General features: G+C 32.2%; 1 protein-coding gene across 1 annotated transcript; it reads right to left on the bottom strand.

Annotated features, from left to right (window-relative positions):
* Window positions 1-1,189: 1,189 nt before the first annotated feature.
* On the bottom strand, window positions 1,190-3,576 carry LOC112290561 (protein arginine N-methyltransferase 1.5). Its single transcript, XM_024536950.3, has one exon. The coding sequence runs from the start codon at window positions 3,207-3,209 to the stop codon at window positions 1,233-1,235; it is 1,977 nt and encodes a 658-aa protein (XP_024392718.1). The 5' UTR covers window positions 3,210-3,576; the 3' UTR covers window positions 1,190-1,232.
* Between the last annotated feature and the right edge of the window lie 15,414 nt (window positions 3,577-18,990).

The following is an 18,990-nucleotide window of genomic DNA, read 5'->3' as shown; positions in this document are numbered from 1 at the left end:
AAGTAGGAAATAAAAATCTTATTAAAAGAAAGATACAAGGCATTGGAAAAAAAAGAGTGGTTACATCTAACAAACATTCTTATTTACTAGAATCTAACTTTGTCATTTTTAGCCATATGCTTATAATTTTTTAGAAATATATTTTTTTAAAGTCATATATATTTTTGAACTATTTTTAGGATTTTTTTACCAACTTACGTTTTTTTTTTTTTTTTTTTCAAAATATGTATTATAAATTAAGTTTTTTATTTTAAAAACTCTTTAAATTTATCATCTAAAAATTATGTTTTTTTAATGCTACTAAATAGTTTTTTTAGAGGCCTTAGCATTTTTTGATAAATATAGAAGAATAAACTTTAATCTTTTGACTATTGATAATTCATGAGATTTTTGTAATAATGTCTTTTTAGTGGCATAGGCACACACATTACATTTTCTACTAATATTGTTATTTTTTTCCTTCTTCCAATTGTTAGTTGTTATGTCTCAATGCAATAATGGTTAAATAAATATAATTATTTTTTTAAAAAAATTACATTATTCTAACTAGATTCCTAATTTATTTAAAATTATGGATTTAATATGTTAATTCATTTTAGTTATTTGTATTAATATAATAGAGATTTATTTTCTAAGTGACATTTTTTTCTCTATATGTTGTATTTCTTTAAGATATAAAGCCTTGACCAATATAAGTTTAGTAGGTGAAGCTCAAAGTATACAATTGGGACAAAATATATATATATATATATATATATAGACTACATATGGTTGATGCTTGGTTTCCTTTGAACATCATTTAAGTAAATATATGCCTTGTTGTCTTAACTAAGTAAATTATATTGTTGTCAATCTTCTCTATTTGTAAAACTTATGAGAATTAGAGTGGTAATCTAATAAAAATAAAAATAAATTACATGTTTTCATTTTCACATACACATATCCACTCATTAATTCTAAAAGAATTTGGTTCATGACAAAGAGTCTAGATCTACTGATTGGGGTTTGGAGTTCAATGATTTTCCAAATACGTTGGTCATCTATAAGTTCCATAGGACAAGCAGTGAACATACTTTTGGTTGAGAAATTTTGCATGATTACAAACCAAGTATCTCTAATATTAGCCTAGAAGTCAGATCTATTCCGAAACCGGTTAGCTGTGAAATAACAAAGGACCTAAAGAGTTCGATGAAGAAAGAACAAGGAATAGTTTAAAACATTTTCTTTTTGTCTTACAATCCAACCCAATATGAGCGACCATTGGGATTGTGCACGGGTGAAACATCTGGTGAAGTGACAGACCACTCATACCAGACTTTGCTGGGTCCTACACAACGCCAGAAATGAAGTTCTAAAGCTGAGCCTGCAGGTACATAAATAGGCCTTCGAAGGGGGAAAAATATTGCAAACCAACTAAACATGTCGGGAGTAGCAGTAGACGGCTCAATCCCAAGGTGTACATCTTTATACAGCACGGCATCAAAGTAGCCTCCAAATCCATGCACCAGAGCGCTGCCGGTATCCTCCGCGAGCTCAAACAACATCTTCTTGTACCTTCGATTATCAATCTTGCCTCCAACGAACTTGGGATGCTCGAATGTGAAAACTTCCTGCGGCGGTGCCAGCCTTGACACACTATGCAGCTTCACCACATAAGCGGTCTCAAAATGAGCCAAATCATTATATGATTTTACGTCATTATGCAGCTTGGACGCAGTGATGGGACCTATGAAACTTGTGTAGGACGACGGTATGGATATACCGTCTGGTTTTAGGAATCTTTGAGCTCCATCAAGACATTCTGGAGAAAGCTCGTTATCTCCAAAAGACCCTAGCAGTTCACTCACAAGTATATCAGCTTGCTCCGGAGCATTCCATTCTCGCATGTCACAAGAGACAACAGTAACTAAATCTTCCCAACCCTCTAGCTTGATCAAGCTGTGAAGAGTGACCACCGCATTTGGATTCTTTTCGACTGCATAAACCCTAAGACTGCGTCCGGCTTGCTCAGCAGCTTGCAAAGACGCACGCACTAATGGCCCCCGTCCGGCTCCAACGACCATAAGAACCACGGTCGTCTGATCATCCGGCACACGATCCATCAGAGCGGCGAAAACCGCTTTCTGATATTGACTGTATTTTGTGGAATCTTTTTCAAACGTCTCATATGTTTGGGCTTCCAGATTATCCATTAGAGGCTGCAGAGGCGCTTGCAAAAAGTCCCTATACCCTATTTCAAACCGCTCTTGCTCGGTAGGGGGGGCCATGCGGCGATACAAGTATCCAATATACTCCAGATATGGCCGCAAGGGGTGCTTGGGGAAAACTCCATCCTCGGAGCCATTCGCACTGCTCTCGCTGCTAGCTGTGGTATTTTCTGATCCATCCACGAGATGCATCGGATCTCCCGAGACAATAATTTGCACATTATGGTTGAAGAGACTGGTAATAAAATTCTGGTGCCTCTTGGGAAGGCAAGGGTATCCGCGTTTGTTGGTAAGAAAAGCGCTAGTATGGATTATAGCGGCTCGCAGAGGCTCTCCTGTCCATCTCTTTAAGGAACTCGGGGAAGGTAAAGATCCCGTAATGTCGAGGGCAACTGAGAGTTGGCTGTGATGCTCACACAGAGACCGAAACATGTTCCACCATTCCCAAGAATCGTTCAGCGGCCTACCAGATAGCGGATCCCGCTTCAAAAACACGGCATCCTCCTCAGGGGTCCCCTCTACGGCCTGAAGTTCCGGAGCAACGAGCGGAATCCGAAGCCACAGCTGGAGGTTGCTGAGCCCTTGGAGCAATTGATTCACACATCGTGCATAATTAGCACAGTTAAGAGGGCGAGGGGTAGGCAGCAAACAAGCCTGCAGGGAGAGATGCGTCGCCCAGCTAAGTTCTTGCTTCAGAGTAACCTCCGCATCCTGGCGAGCCAACTCATCCGGCGAGTCAAGATCAATCCACGGACTCATCTTGCCCACCACATGACTGCTCCATTGCGAGGGGCTTAGCACCAGATCGGACCCAGCAAACGGTGGGGGCCCTGGCTTACCCTCGCTGGGTCTGTAGTTCGGATCCGTCAGGGACGCAGCAATGAAATCAAACTGCCCGCCCAGCGCAAACGCCAGCGCGTTCTGAATGTCATCGCTAAACCCTACCTCAACCCCACAGTAGCGTGCCTCGCTGTTATCCCCTGCCCTCTGCGCCAGCGGCATCCTGGAAAATCTTCAAAATTTCCCTTCACTCTCTCTCTGCGACCACTCCCAGAGCAATCCACCGCCAGCGCCACCGCACCCTCTAAACCCAACTCATCTCTACACCAGCACAAAACCAATCTCGCCTCAAGAACTCCGCCACTCACAGACCTAAACCCTAAAATTCGCGCTACGAGTTCCTGCAACTACACTGCAAACTAAACGGCGGGAGCCGTAAGCAAGCTAAAGTACTCGTCGGACACAGGGCAGGTAGCAGCAATGTCAGGAAAGCCCGGAGGGAGAGAGTTTTAGGGTTTAAGAGGCTGGTCACGAAGCCATGAACGGAGAAAGGCCTGAACGTGAAGGTTTGGACATCAGAGTACTTCCGCTCGGCCCTAGGGCCCAAATATCTGTACAGAGGGGTGGGGGAATCATGGGCACGGCCACAGCCCCCCCCTCCCGCCCACCTCACGGTTTCCGTGCGGGCTTGCTTGACGACACGGTGGTCCGGCTGTCCAGCCTGGCACTTTGAGTGCCTGAAGTCGAGGGCATGTCCATCGCGGATTTATTTCCAAGGGGAAAAAATGAGTTGTGAAGTTGGATGCTGACGTAGCTTGTGCCTTATCCAAGGTTCAATAAATCTACAGAATTCTGTTCATGTTTTCATATGTCACATAATAATTGCTAAACATGTGCAATATTTGAGTTGTTTCATAACATTTGAATTTTGTTCCAATTATAGTATTGTCTATGTTACAATATTTTCAGGCGCGTAGGCATTACAGTAGCTTATGTATATTTAGAAAATTTTATCAATTTGGCATCCAATAGCTCCATAGTTTGAGCTTTTATCAACTCTTTTTATACTTCGTTATACCTATAATTTTTGCAAAAAATAGGAGCATCATCCATCAAAACAATCACAACTTCTTGCCGTTTAAGAATTCCTAAATCACTTCAGTAATTGTTGGTCTTCTTACCTTTCCACTCCCCCTTCAAACTCCATATTTGGTTTCCAATTTTTTGCAGTCAATGGTGGCTTATTCTCCTTTGAAATGGATTGCATTCTTCATAGTTGCTATACAATTCCAATGGGCATAGATTTTTTTTTTCCTCTATGCTAGACATATTCAATAATTTTCTTCTCTCTAATAGGAATTCCATTCAATTTTTTTTTTTGGCATTTCTATTGACAATTTTTTTTTTTTTTTTTTACATACTTATCAAAGATCTCATAATTATCTAAAAATGTACCAAAATGCCTTTTAAGTAGTGATCTTGTATTCTATCATTTCTAATAATGTAGTGCTACCACTATTGTATGATAATACAATTATATGGTGAAAAATAAAAATTTGGATGTTATTATAGAAGAGTCTAGTAGAAAGATGTAGTAGAAAAATAAGGATAAATGATAGGGAGGTAATAAAAAACTTAGTCTTAATATAATATTTTATAGAAGGAACTTCTATTTACTTTGTAGAAGCATAAATACCTTAAATCAAAGTAAATAAGATAAGTAAATAATATAGGTATCTTTAGGGAAAAATAAACAATAGATTCAAGCAAAAATTATCTCAAATTACCAAAAATTGATACTCGGAGAGAATCACTTGTGAACTTGAGTTGAAATTAGATCCCAAAGTACAAAACCGCACACCATCAACAATTCTAGGATTCTTTTGCAAATTGAAAAGTGAAATAAGAGAGCAAACTTGTGAAGAGAATTTTGAGAGTTAGTTTCATGTCATTTGGATTAATATTGAAGTATTGAGGGATTTTCAAAGTTGGTAATGTACATAATGGGTTTAGATTTTGAGAAATAAAAATAAGTTTATAAATTTGAAGATTTTGTGAATTTGGTAGCATATTTATGGGTGAAAATTTGAAAACTTTTCATTGTGCTTGTTGTAAATGTGTATGAAATATTTAAGATCAATGAAGCATTTAAATTGAAGTGTATAAGAGTTTTTATGGATTATGGTCTTATATAATTGAAATTTAGGATTAATGTGAGATTTTACAATCTAGAAATATTTGTTAGTTCAATTCAAAAAAAAATTAGTAAAAGTAATTTAGACTTGAATATCTATACAAAACTAAATTTTTGGAGCAATTGAATGGTTATGCAAAGAGAAAATTTATTGAAAAATCAACATTCAAGTCGGAGAATAAAGGAAGCTAACAATTGAGAGGTTTTGGAAGCTTTTCTTACAATTGATAAGTCCAATTCTTCTCAAAATTTGTATACATATTAATTTCTTATTGATTGAAGTTTTATTGAAATTTTAGTCAAGATTTATATTTTAATTAATATTTATTGAGGTTTCAAATAACTATAGTAATTGATTAAGATTTAGTTAGAATTTTCTTAGGATTGATCTAGGATTTAGGATTTGGTTAGGATTTAGGATTTTGCTAGGATTTCATTAGAATTAGTCTAAAATTTAGGATTTGATTAGGATATAGGATTTGGAATTTGATTATGATTTGATTAGGATTTAAGATTTTATTAGGATTTTATTAGGATTTGACATAGGATTTGATTAATATTTATTAGGATTTCAACTAGGATGTTGATTGAAGTTTAATTAAAATTTGATTTAAGATCTAATTAAGATTTATTAAAATTTTAATTAAGATTAAATTAGAATTGGATTAAATTTTATTTAGGATTTATTTAGGATTTTTATTTTTAATATTTTTTAAAGATTCTTGATTATTTTTAATTATTTTTCTATTTCTAATATTTTTAAAATATGATTTTTATTTCTTTAAGTATTTTATTTTTATATATTTTTTAAAATTTATTTATATATATATATATATTTTAAAATTAATTTATGACTTCTTTGTGTTTTTTTTGTAATTTCTTTTAAATATACTTTGGATTGGTTAAAGTTTGATTAGGATTATTAAAGATTACTTAAAATTTATTTAAGACTCTATTAGACTTAGTAGGATTGTTATTATGTTTCTACTTACCTTTCATAACTAAGTACCTAATTCATTATTAAACAATAATACACATAGTACAACACTGCTCTTTGTCTCAATACACATCATCTATTCCAAGATATGATAGATTTTGTATTGCAGCTTATTGCTCTAAATATGATGACTTTGTAGTATACAAAACTACTACTCTTCTATAACAATAGCTAATATCCATGTTAAACAATTCAAATCTGTTGCATATCCAAGTAACATCTTTTGTTGATCCTCAAAGATAGACTAATTAATCAATTAAGTGATGCTAATGAGAAATCCTATGGCTCACTTCCACTCATCTATATTAGGTTCTTTAATGATATATTCCATACTACTTGTATCAAAAATAGTTTCTAGACTATCTCTACAAAATATATATAATTTAAAAAAATTGATAAATATAAGAAATGCTTTATTTGGCCTACTAAGTATATTAACTATTATATAATGTGGCTTATTATTCCACCTAACATTACAAGGTCTTTTATGAAGATCTATAATATCTTATACAAATAATTGAAATAGTTATTTGGTATAATTATAAGTAGCTTATAAATTAATTATAAAAATCAAATTAATCCACCACTTGTAAGTCCTATGAATTTGTGAGCCTTTATTGGCTATATTAATAATAATTGGTGGACCGAAATAAGCATGAATGTACTTGATATTCACCTTTTTAGTCTATAAAATCTTACATATATTCTCAATGATATAACAAAGTTTGTGTGTTTGTATAACTTGAAGAATTTAGAAAATTCTAATGAATTCTTGAAATTAAGTACTATGCTTATCTTATAATCTATTTTAGTTTTTTTCTATAGATAAGCTTTGACAAGGCCAACTTCCAATAATCAAATTGAATTGATCATGAGTTCTAAGTTGCTTCATCAATTAAAGTAATATCTTGTGCTAATTTAATAAAAAAAAGTGTTGGTTGCCTTGCATTGGAATAAATTATAGTAGAGATTTTAAAGATTTTTGATATGTTTAATGATTATAGTTTTAGCTATTGGATCCATACCTACATACAAGTACTTCTTAACTTTGACATTTTCTTGTACAAAAATTGCTAATCTAATATCAATGCCACCAAAAAATTCCAATAAACAAATGTCTTTTTTAGAAGACTACCAAGTAATTGCCTTGGTACCAAGACCTTTGAAGTATCATATCTACCTCAAACTTCTTTGAATGGAAAAGACTCACCAAATGAAAATACTATTTATCTAAAACTTCATTTGAATCTATTTCCACCATAGCATGCTTCATGTGGTGACCTTCTTCCTTACATATAAATTATGTAGGTAAAGTGGCTTGGTGTCTATCACTAGCATGCCATTTAGTTCTAAATAAGGTTTTCTCATTCTGAAATTTAAAGCAAAATTCATATGATATAAGAATATAGGACCTACTAACTCATTAGATAACTAAGCTTATATAACAATAACCTTGGTTTTAATGATTGTTGCATCTATAATATTATATAGCTAAAGTTTAATCAACAATAGCTGAATTATAATTTCAATGGTATTTTCTAATCTTTTTATAGATGTAATAGTAATAAAAGAATAAATTCTCTAATGCATCCTTGTATAAACTTTTGTGTAAATTTCTAATATATCCTTGTGTAGCCTTGCTTAGCATTAATAGTTGGACTCTAAAATCTAATAAAATCCTTTAATGTATAAAGATCCTTTTATTAGGTCCCATAATTTACAACAAATTCTATATGTTATCTACTACTACAATTTTTGGTGTGAGAGAAGATCTTTCAATATGTGGTCTTGATGGCATGCTTTAAACTTGTATTCTTGATGTATAAATGTTCACTTCTTCCAATGATTCATGTCCTTCAAGTATCTCTATCATCATTTCTATAATAAATTATCATCTATTAGTTATATATAAAATATTGATTGTCTCTAATACTTAAGTTATATTAATTCTAAGTGCCTCAACTATTTGAGCAAAAATAGGGACATCAAAAAAAATTTCGATGCTACAAATAAAGTCTCAATTCCATTTGGCAACTTGATATAGTTTTTATCTTTATGTCTTTTTGTACAACTTATTGTGATTTAAAATTCAAATCTTCTAAGATCAATGACTTTAGTAAGTTAACTTGCTACCATACCTCTCTAACTTGTAGATGAAGTGTACTAGTGTTACCTCTGAGTACTTCTTCTTGTGCCTATGTCCTAATAGTTATTATATAATATGACTCACTTGCATCAAAAAAAGACTCATTCCATGCTCTATAAAATTATAATATTTTTATTTTTGATTTTATTTTTATTTTTTTGTTTTTCTTTTCCTATAGAAGTATCTTTTGTCTTTAGTGTAGTTAAAATTAATGCTAGTAGAGCTTCAATTGCCTTCAAACAAGACTTATCTTTGATTTCATTCTCCTAACTATCTATCTTTTTATTAAAAGATTTATTCTTCTCTTTTGTAGTCTTATTCTTGTATCCTAATTCATCTTTGGCTTCTTCTTGAGATTCTTTATATTAGCTGGCTTTAATTTTGGATGAAGAATTTAAGACTTCATAAAAGAGTGAATTGAAGATTTATTTTTTAAACAAAACTTCTCTATGGATGGTTTAGATTTTGTATCTTGCATGTTTTTGACTAAAACATACACTCATGACAATCTTGACATGAATAACCTTGATATTCTTTATAGTCTTAGAAATATTTTTTATTATAGGTATAATTGTCTTTTTTTTGCCAAATTAATAACAATGTCATATGTAGTCAAGAAAATATTTTCCAAAGTTGGTGAATTGGTAGAAGACAAGCTTAGCATTTTAGTTCTAATTAAATATTTGAACTTAGAATCTATGATATTATATGAGGAGTAGATGGCCTAAGTAACTATGACTCTTTTAGTGCTATCTATCAATATCTTGAATCAATGATAAATATCACCATAGTTTTTTTTTTTTTTTTTTTTTTTTTTTTTTTTTTTCTTCAATTGAAATTACTAAAGCTCCAATATCTTATGTAGCCTATGGCCCTAATAGTTCAACTAAAATACTTCAAAAAAATTCAAAACATGAATGAATGAAGGTTTTTATTTCTTATCTATATTGATTTTATCCTTATTTTCTTCTAAGCTTTTTCTTTCTTTAATTTTCACTCTACAGTCTATATTTTTTCTAATTGTTAGAGTGCCACTATCAATTCTATCACTTCCAATTTTCACTTGTCTTTCAAACAAGTTCTTAAAAGCTAGAGCCTAATAATCTTTAAATGCTTCAATTTTTACTTTGTATTGGGCCTTAAAGTCTTAGTAGTTGTATATAAGAGAACCTTGTAAGTATCAAAAGAATACTTGCTATATATTGTCAGGATATTATTTTAATTTTTTCTTAGTTTGGCTATTATATAAAGCTTCAAACTCAATGATAAAGTCATTAAGTTCAATGGTACTGTCAAGGATATGAACTAAAACATGATGCATAAACTAATGAAATCCATGTCAAAGAAAGAGTGACAAAATAGAAATAAGGAAGTACGTATATTTAAAAGAAACTAGAATGGCTTATTGCCATAAGACAAGAAAATTTGAGACTCTTAAAACTAGACTAGAAGCAAGAAAAGAATTGACAAGAGTGAAGAAGGCTTCACTCTTGTTCCTATATATATTATCTAAGTAGAGGTTACGTGGCAATGTTCTATAGAACTTCCAATATGTATTGACTTTGTAGGACATATGCCTTGACTTACAAGGCAAGTTTTTCTATGTGTGGGCCATATAGATAGCTTGGTCTTCAAGCTAACAATATGTGTGGCACATGACCAAATTGTTGATCACTTTTCTAAAGCAAAAAATCAATTATGGACACCTATAAAGTCAAATCACTGTTCATGAAGCTTCTATAAAAAATATTATAGAATTAACTTGTTTTTACATATTTTTACTTACTTTTATCTATTTATATAGATAATTAATAGCTTACATGTGTATGTCTGTGACATTATCCTCCCTTCTAGGAACGAATTCCATAAGAAGTAGTTATCATATGTTGAGAAAATCTATAGTACAATAAATTATATTTGCTACATACTCGGATCTTTGTTTTTTTTGAAGATAGTTGATAGGGACTCTCAGCCATTGATAGTCTCCCATATAGGGGTGGGAAGACCACCCTATTATTTGATCATTGTTGAGGCCATCATAACTTCCTTTAAATAAAATATTTAAAACATCGTCAGGAATTTTTCCTACCTCTAATAAAATTACCAAACATCTAGGGTCTCTTCCAAGGTCATGATATCAAACGCATAATATCTCGCCATTTAGTCAAGGAAAAATATGTTGTTCTTGAAGATCTTCATCTCAATTACGTCGTCTTGAAGGTTGTGACAATTATAATGTCTCGTCTAATAGATCAGTAAACAAAGGCTCTTCCATCAAATTTGTTGGTTGTTGGTTCTCCATCTCCTTAGCATCACAACTATAAAGAAGCTACAAACAAGGATTTAAAGTAGAATGTTATCTTATCTAGATCTTGTTTTTTTTATATGGAAGGTTTTTATCTTGATTTTGATGGATATCATTGATAAAAAGCCTCTACTGCCTTTGCTGTATTTGCAAGATTCTTTACTAGCTCCTATGTGTACTCTTTAATTTCATATCCATGCCAATGGACAAGATATTCCAATTTATTTTGGCGTCGCCTTGAATCTATGACTTCTTCCACTTTGAACTCTCATTATTGTCTACTTTTATAGGAGGAACTTGTCTTCTTCTTAGTATGTCTACTGTCTTATATGGTTCAAGAAGAGATATATGGAATACTAGATGGATTTTCATTGACTTTGATAAATATAAACGATATGTAACTGAATTGATTTGTACAAAAATAGAGAATGGTTCAAGCCTTCGATAGTTCAACTTATCACAAGAACAAGTGGTTTTGATATTATGATGAAATAATCATACCTTGTCACCCATGTGAAATGGTGGTTGTTCCTTTTGATAGACATCCGTATTGATCTTTTATTGTTCTTGAGCTTCTTTTAACTGCACCTTCATTGTTACATGTAGCTCTGACAAATGATTTGCTAAATCTTCTGCCATAGGATTATCAACTTTTAAAAAGTCAAAAGTATCAAGTTGTGGATGATAACCATAATTGGCAAAGAAAGGTGATTGTTTTGTAGAAGAATGTACTATATTATTATAAGCAAACTCTGCCAATGGCAAAAGAGTTGTCCAATCATCTTATTGGTAGTTGATGGTACATCTTAAATACTGCTCCAAAACTTGATTAACATGCTCCGTTTGTCCATCAATTTGAGGATGGAATGCCAAAGATAGTTTTATATCCACTTTTAGAATCTTGAAAAGAGTCCGCCAAAATCTTGATACAAATTGAGTTCCTCTATCTAATATAATATCCTTGAATAATCCAAGATAGCAATAGATATTATCAAGAAAGAGCTTAGCTATTTTTTTACTTGTGATAGATTTTATACATAGTATAAAATATGCCATCTTAGTAAAACGATCTACTATCATAAATATATAGTCATAAAAACCTTAGATTACAATATCTATAATGAAATCCATAGAAACAAAAGACCATGGTTGTTTTGGAATAGATAATGGTTGAAGAAGTCTATAAGGTTGATGATGAGGAGTTTTTGATCTTAAACAAATGTTGTATGATTGAAGAAAATGAAAAACGACAAAATCATCAAAAAACTCACAAAAGATATCATTCAATAGATGTTGAAAAGAAATTGGTGCATTTCTGAATCTAAAAAGCATGATATTATAATCAAAATATCCATACTTATTTGAAAAGAAATCTTCCATTCATCTCCTTCTTTGATGTGGACTACATTATATGTTCTTTGTAGATCTATTTTTGTATAGATCTTTGCTTGATTTGGTTGATCAAGAAGTCTTGAAATCAAAGGTAGAGGATACCTATTTTTGATGGTGATCTTGTTAAGTCCTCGATAATCTATATACATCCACAGAGATCTATCTTTTTTCTTTATAAATAAGATAGATTAGAGATTTAAAATGGCATATAAAGTTCTTAGCTAAGTTCTCATCAATGTACTCTTTGAGTGCAGCCAACTCATTTACTGATAAGAGTTACATACATACAAGTGAAGAAAGTTTGAAAAGTTTCTAAGAAGTTCTAGAAGATTCTAAGAAAGTTCTTGTAGATCCTAGAAGATTATAGAAGATTCCAATAGGTTTTAAGAAGGTTCTAATAGATTCTAAAAAAATTCTAGAAGGTCATAGGAGATCTTAGAAGGTTTTATGGAGCTTTAGATGATTTAGGAAGTTGCCAAAGAAGGATCTTACTCTTGCTTTGTTTTCAAGCCTTATAGAAACTTCTCAAGAAGCTTCCTAGGACCTATTATATATAAGAGTCGATGCTGGGAGGATCCTCACTCTCGACAATTCATTTTTTATAGTCTAGCTAGGACCTTCTTGCCTTGTATTCACTTATTATTTTAATGTCAAGCTAACTCTATTTCTTGGTCTTGAATCCTTGTCTTATATATGGTTCTACAAAAAACATGTCCACTTTGTACTAGAAAAGCTACAAAGGCAAAATTAGAAGATAGCCTCTTGTCTTCATTTATTTAGTGATTGATTGACTAAGATGGCATATTTTATACTTTGAAGAAGTCAATTACTAGTTTATGGGCTAAAATAAACCTCTGCTAATTAGAAGTTTATTCTAACTCACAATAAGTGAATTAAATATGTAAATTTAAAAATAAAGCTATTATTTAAATTTTAATTCAGTCATTACTTGTTCTTCTTAAAATACCAAGTTATTAATCAAATTTCCTAACATTATTCACATTCAAAATGATAATTCATTCCTTAAACTTCATACAAATCAATTCTTTCTTTTATTTTTAATTAGATAATTTAGTTTCAATTTTTTAATTTTATTTTTTCATTATCATTTTTATTTTATTTTATTATATTATTATTTTATTATTTTTTTAAAATATAAACTATTACTTCTTAAATAACTGATGGTAAAATTAATGAATTAAGTTATTATCTTTAATCCAAAGTAAAGGCAAAATCTTAAGTAAAAATTAAAAATAAAAGTAAAAAATAAAGTTAAAATATTAAGATAAAAGTTAAAATAAAGATTAAGTTAAAATTAAAATAATTTAAGAGTTAAAATTTGATATATGGAAGTAACGAGTTACTAAAAAAATAAAAGTAAAAATGGGACTAAAGAGGAGAGAAAACGAAGGTACCTCAATAATGCTCAAGAACTGAGGCACCAACCCCCTTCTATTCCAAAAATTGCCAAAAATTGTGATAAAATAAAAATTGAATTATTTTTTGGTTTTCCCAAAATTAACTTAAATTTGCTCTTGTTCTAACCATTTTCAACTCAATCTAGTATCTAAGCCACGAGAAATGCTCCTCCAATGTTGAGTGACTAAGACTTCTATGGCAGGCTACCTCCTTCTACTTGGAAATTCATTAAAAAATCAATTCATCTTCAAATTTGATAAAAATTATGCCATTAAAAGCTTAGCTTAGAAATACACTTATTTACTAAAATTTCATAGTAATCCAATTCGGAAGCACTGAGAAATACCTTGTCAAAGTTGGATGATCTAAACTACAAGCAATCAACTCCCCTCACACTTAAAAATTCACCAAATGTTTTTCCTTACTTTGAATAAAGTGAAAAATACTTTATTGGAAAGCTAACACTAAAAGCTACAATCATAAAACATTTCACATTGATACTAAGTAATTTGAATGACTGATTGAGGAAAATATGAGGCTCTTAAAATCCCTAGTGTATTTGGGAGGCCGAGGGAGCTATCTACTACAATGAAGTTTGTTTTGAAACCTAATAACTATCATTCACTACTCAAAATCCATGAACACACATCCACAAGATTCACAATAAAATTTAAAAATTAAAATGAGATTAAGATTAGAGTTAAGGCCAAAAATTGGAATAGTTTTGCCCTTAACCAAAAGAGGAGAGAGAGAGGGCTTGGAAAACCAAGCTACTCTTATACAATTGAGTAGTGGCTAGTGGAAGGGCGGCCACATCTCCACCCTTGATCTCTAAGATCTCTAATGTAGATCTACGGCCTTCATTCATCTAAGAACTAATTTCGTGATCAAGGCTGATGGCTCTTATCACTAAGAAAAAATACACTTTTTGATAAATCTAAATTCACCATTGTGTTCAAAACATCTTTTTATGCTAAGATTGACTATTCACATGCCTCAATCTGTGCTCATTTGCAACTTTTATGAAGGTTTTTTTTTTTACTTATAAGGATTTTGGTAATTTTTGTAAAATTCTTTAAAAAATGAGAATTTCATTTCTCTACTTGTACTTTGAAGGAAAGAGTGCTGATCTTGTTTTCTTCACTCTACATAATGCATTCAATACCTCCGTTGTATTTGAAAGGTTTCTATAAATTAGAAGAACCACTTTGTCACTTGGATTTGTTGAATTTGAAAAAAAATCTTTAAAACCATCATAATTAAATCTTACTAGATTTTTTTTTTTTTTGATACCAAGACTACTTCCTTTGTAATTCTTCTACTATTAGCTAACTAGAAAAATATAGTCTTTATCCTATTTTTCTAACTAAACTTTATCCTAAATTGCATGTCAGCTACTAGCAATCTATTTTCTATTTTTTTCTAAAATTCTAATATTAACTCATAAAATTTATGTTTTAAGTATAATAAGTATATTTTTTTATATTAAATATCAAAATGAGTTAATTCAATGGCTTAAATAGTGAGGAGATGGTAAGATTCTTTATTGACAATGTTTATCTTTACTATGGATTGCCAGATGACATTGTATCACATCACAATTTGTATCAAGGTTTTGGAAGCCACTCTTTAAGATTCTTAAGATTGACATCAACCTTTCTTCTACCTTCTACCTTCAAACTGATGGCCAAACAGAGTGGATCAACCAAATTTCTTGAGGAATATTTGAGATGCACCATACAGTATCAACAAGACAACTTGACTTCTTATTTGTCATTGGTAGAGTTTGCAAATAATAATATAATCTATGCATCTATGCAACAAATGTCATTCTACTCAAATCACCGTTATCATCCAAAGTTGGATATGACAAAGCCTTCAAAGTTGGCAAATCCAATAGCAGAGGAGTTTGCTACAAAGTTGGCTGAAATTCAAGCAACCATGAAGATTCACCTTGAAAGGGCTTAACAATGTTATAAGCTACTCGCTAATAAATTGACAAAGGAACATCCTCTATTCTAAGTTGGTAATAAAGTTTGGTTTTTTTGGTACAATATAAAAACCAACATGCCATGTGATAAGTTAGTTTCCATTTATATGGGAACTAGTTGGCAACCTTATAAATGCATAAATGAAGATTCAAAAGTTCCATAAATAACATCCATCTAGACCAAATGTGGAAAAATGAAGAACAATAGCTTGGTAAGATGGCTTCACCACAAAGATTTTTAGTTCTTGGCTTCATAAAGAAGGGGAAGAGGCAGCCTTTGAAGAGAGTTTTTTCAAATGTTAAGAATAGTATAAGTTAGTAGTTTGAATTAACGACTATAGTCCATTTATATTCTTTTGGTCTTATTTATTTTATGTGATATGGATGGTCAAGAGATAGATACCCTGCCAGCCATACCATGTCAACTAAGTAGTTTAAGGAGACAATCTTGAAATGAAGAGTTACTTGAACTACAAAGACATTGAAGAATACTTAATAATAGGTTGCTAATAATTGAGTTTGAGATAGAACCTACCTATGAAGGATGCCTAAAAAGAATATTTGTAGAAAAATTCTATAACAAAGATACCAAAATTCATGCTTGGTCACAAGTAGATGGCTTGGGATACTATGGATGGCTACAAGGGCCTATAGAACATTTACTTTGTAAAAAATATTGGAATATATAGTAAACATCATGCAACAGATTTTCAATTTCTTACACATATATTAACTTGTAGCAACCTTGCTTCTTAGAGACCTCGAAGCTAGATGAATAGGTGATATAACGGACATATAACTGAAGAAGATTCAAGAAGATTCTAGGAGGTTCTGGAAAATTCTAAGAAGATTCTTATAGATTTTAGAATATTTGCGGTGGTTCTAATAGGTTCTAAAAAGATTCTAGAAGGTTTCAATAGATTCTAAGAGAGTTCTAGAAGGTCATAGGAAATCTTGGAAGATTTTAGGAAGCTTTAGATGATTTAGGAAGTTGCCAAAGAAGGATCTTAGACTTACTTTGTTCTCAAGCCCTACAAAAACTTTTGAAGAAGCTTTGTAGGACCTTATATTTATAAGAATTGAGGCTAAAGGGATCTTTAGTCTCAACAACTCACTTCTTATGATCTAGCTAGGACTTTCTTGCCTTGTATCTACCTATTGTTTTAAAGTCGAGTTAATTCTATTTCTTGGTCTTCAATCCTTGTATTTTATATGGTCTCTAATAATAAGCTATAGATTAGTCCAAATGGTGATTGAGTTCCTTTGTGAAGATTGATGGAACAATCATAAGGACAATTATTCAAAAGAATATTTACATTCTTCTTTTAAAAAATGTCCTAAAAATCTTGATACTAGATAGGAATGTCATTTGATATCTTTTCATTATCAATAATGGGTGTGGCATATATAGCAAAAGATGGCCCTTCATTTTTGGCATGTATGAATGCTATCGCACCTACCAATAATGGTTTCAATGTATTAAACTTATGGATTTCTACTTGCATAGTAGGACCTTGGGCTAAACTATAGGAAAAATCAAGATTATAAGAAATCCAATCTATTTGATGATTATATCTTTCTAATTGTGATAGTCCTAAAATAATTGGGTTGGAAAGAGATTTAATTATATTAAATATTATTAAACTATTATGACCACTAATTGGTACTTCTACAAAAATAAGTTCATATATAATATCTCCAATAGATAATGAATGTCCATCTATTATTTTTATATGCACAATTTTGATTTTCTTAACTAGAAATATGTCTTGTTTTTTGACAAAGTCTTCATGTCAAGGACAAAGACTCGATGAGAGAAAATATACACAAAAAGGCTATCTCGATATAATAAGTCAAAATATAAACAAGTAGGTATATTAAAAGGAAACTGGAATGGCTATTGCCACAAGACAAGAAACTAAAGACTCTTGAATCTAGACTAGAAGCAAGAAAGGAGTTGACAAGAGTGAAGAAGCCTTCACTCTTGTCTCTATATATACTATCTAACTAGGGGCTACGTGGCGACGTTCTATAGGACCTCCAATATGTGTTGACTTTGTAGGACACATGCCTTGACTTACAAGGCAAGTTTTTCTACGTGTGGGCCACATAGTTAGCTTGATCTTCAAGCTAACAACATGTGTGGCACATGGCCAACTTGTTGACCACGTTTCTAATCCAAAAAGTCAATTAAAGACACCTATGAAGTCAAAGCAGCGTCTAGGAAGTTTCTAAGAAGCTTCTATATTAAATATTATACAATTAACTTACTTTTATCTACTTTTACTTACTTCTACCTATTTCTATATGTAATTATTAGCTTACATGATTATGGCCGTGACATTACCCCCCCTTCTAGAGACGAGTTCCACGAGGAGCGGTCATCATATGTTGAGGAAATCTATGATGCGACGAATTATATTCGCCACATACTCTGATCTCTGTTCTCTTCGAAGATGATTGATAGGGCCTCTCAACCATCGGTAGTGTCCCATACCAGGGCGGGAAGACCACCCAGTTATTTGATCATTATTGAGGCCTTCATAACTTCCTTCGAATAGAATATTCGGAACACCATCAGGAGTTGTTCCTACCTCTAGCAAAATCACCAAACATCGAGAGTCCCTTCCCAAATCGTGATACCAAACGCGTTGTATCTCACCATCTGTTCGAGGAAGAACATGTCGTTCTTGAAGATCTTCATCTCGATTGCGTCGTCTTGAAGGTTGTGACAATCGTAATGTCTCGTCCGGCAGGTCAATAAACGAAGGTTCTTGAGTTGAATCCGCTGGTTGTTGGCTCTCCATCTAATTAGCGTCACAAATGTAAAGAAGTTACAAACAAGGATAGGAAATTGAATGTTATCTTGCCTCAATCTTGTCTCTTTTATAAGAGAGATTTTCATCTTGGTTTTGATGGATGTCGTTGATGAAAAACTTTGACTTTAGCTGATGCATTTGCTAGATTCCTGGATGGCTCCCATGTGCGTTCACTAATATCATATCCGCACCAATGAACAAGATATTCCAGCTTATTTCGGCGCCGCCTTGAGTCTAATATCTCTTCCACCTCAAATTCTTCATTATTATCTACTTCTATAGGAGGCGGTGGCATTTGTCTTCTTCCTTGTATATCCACTGTCTTATATGGTTCAAGAAGAGATACGTGGAATACAGGATGGATCTTCATTGACTCCGGTAGATGTAACCGATATGCAACTGGGTTGATCTGTTCAGAAACAGAAAAGGGGCGAAGCCTACGATAGTCCAACTTGTCACAAGGTCGAGTAGTCTTGATATTGCGACGAAGTAGCCATACCTTATCACCCACGTTGATTTGTGGTTGCTCCTTACGATATAGATCTGCGTTTATCTTTTGTCGTTCTAGAGCTTCCTTCAATTGTGTCTTCATTATTGCATGTAACTCTGACAACCGATTTGCCATATCTTCTGCTGCAGGATTATCAACTTTTGAAAAATCAAAAGTATCAAGTCGTGGATGATAGCCATAATTGGCAAAGAAAGGTGTTTGTTGCGTGGAAGAATGTACCGTATTATTAT

Source organism: Physcomitrium patens, chromosome 1 (genome assembly GCF_059467195.1).
Source record: "Physcomitrium patens ecotype Gransden chromosome 1, ASM5946719v1, whole genome shotgun sequence".
Classification (NCBI taxonomy): Eukaryota; Viridiplantae; Streptophyta; class Bryopsida; order Funariales; family Funariaceae; genus Physcomitrium; species Physcomitrium patens.
Note: the sequence above shows the minus strand (reverse complement) of the source record. Positions and strands in the feature narration are given on the sequence as shown.

Excerpts from the sequence above, each read along its gene's own strand:
- LOC112290561 (XM_024536950.3), bottom strand. The coding sequence starts at position 3,209 with ATGCCGCTGGCGCAGAGGGCAGGGGATAACAGCGAGGCACGCTACTGT.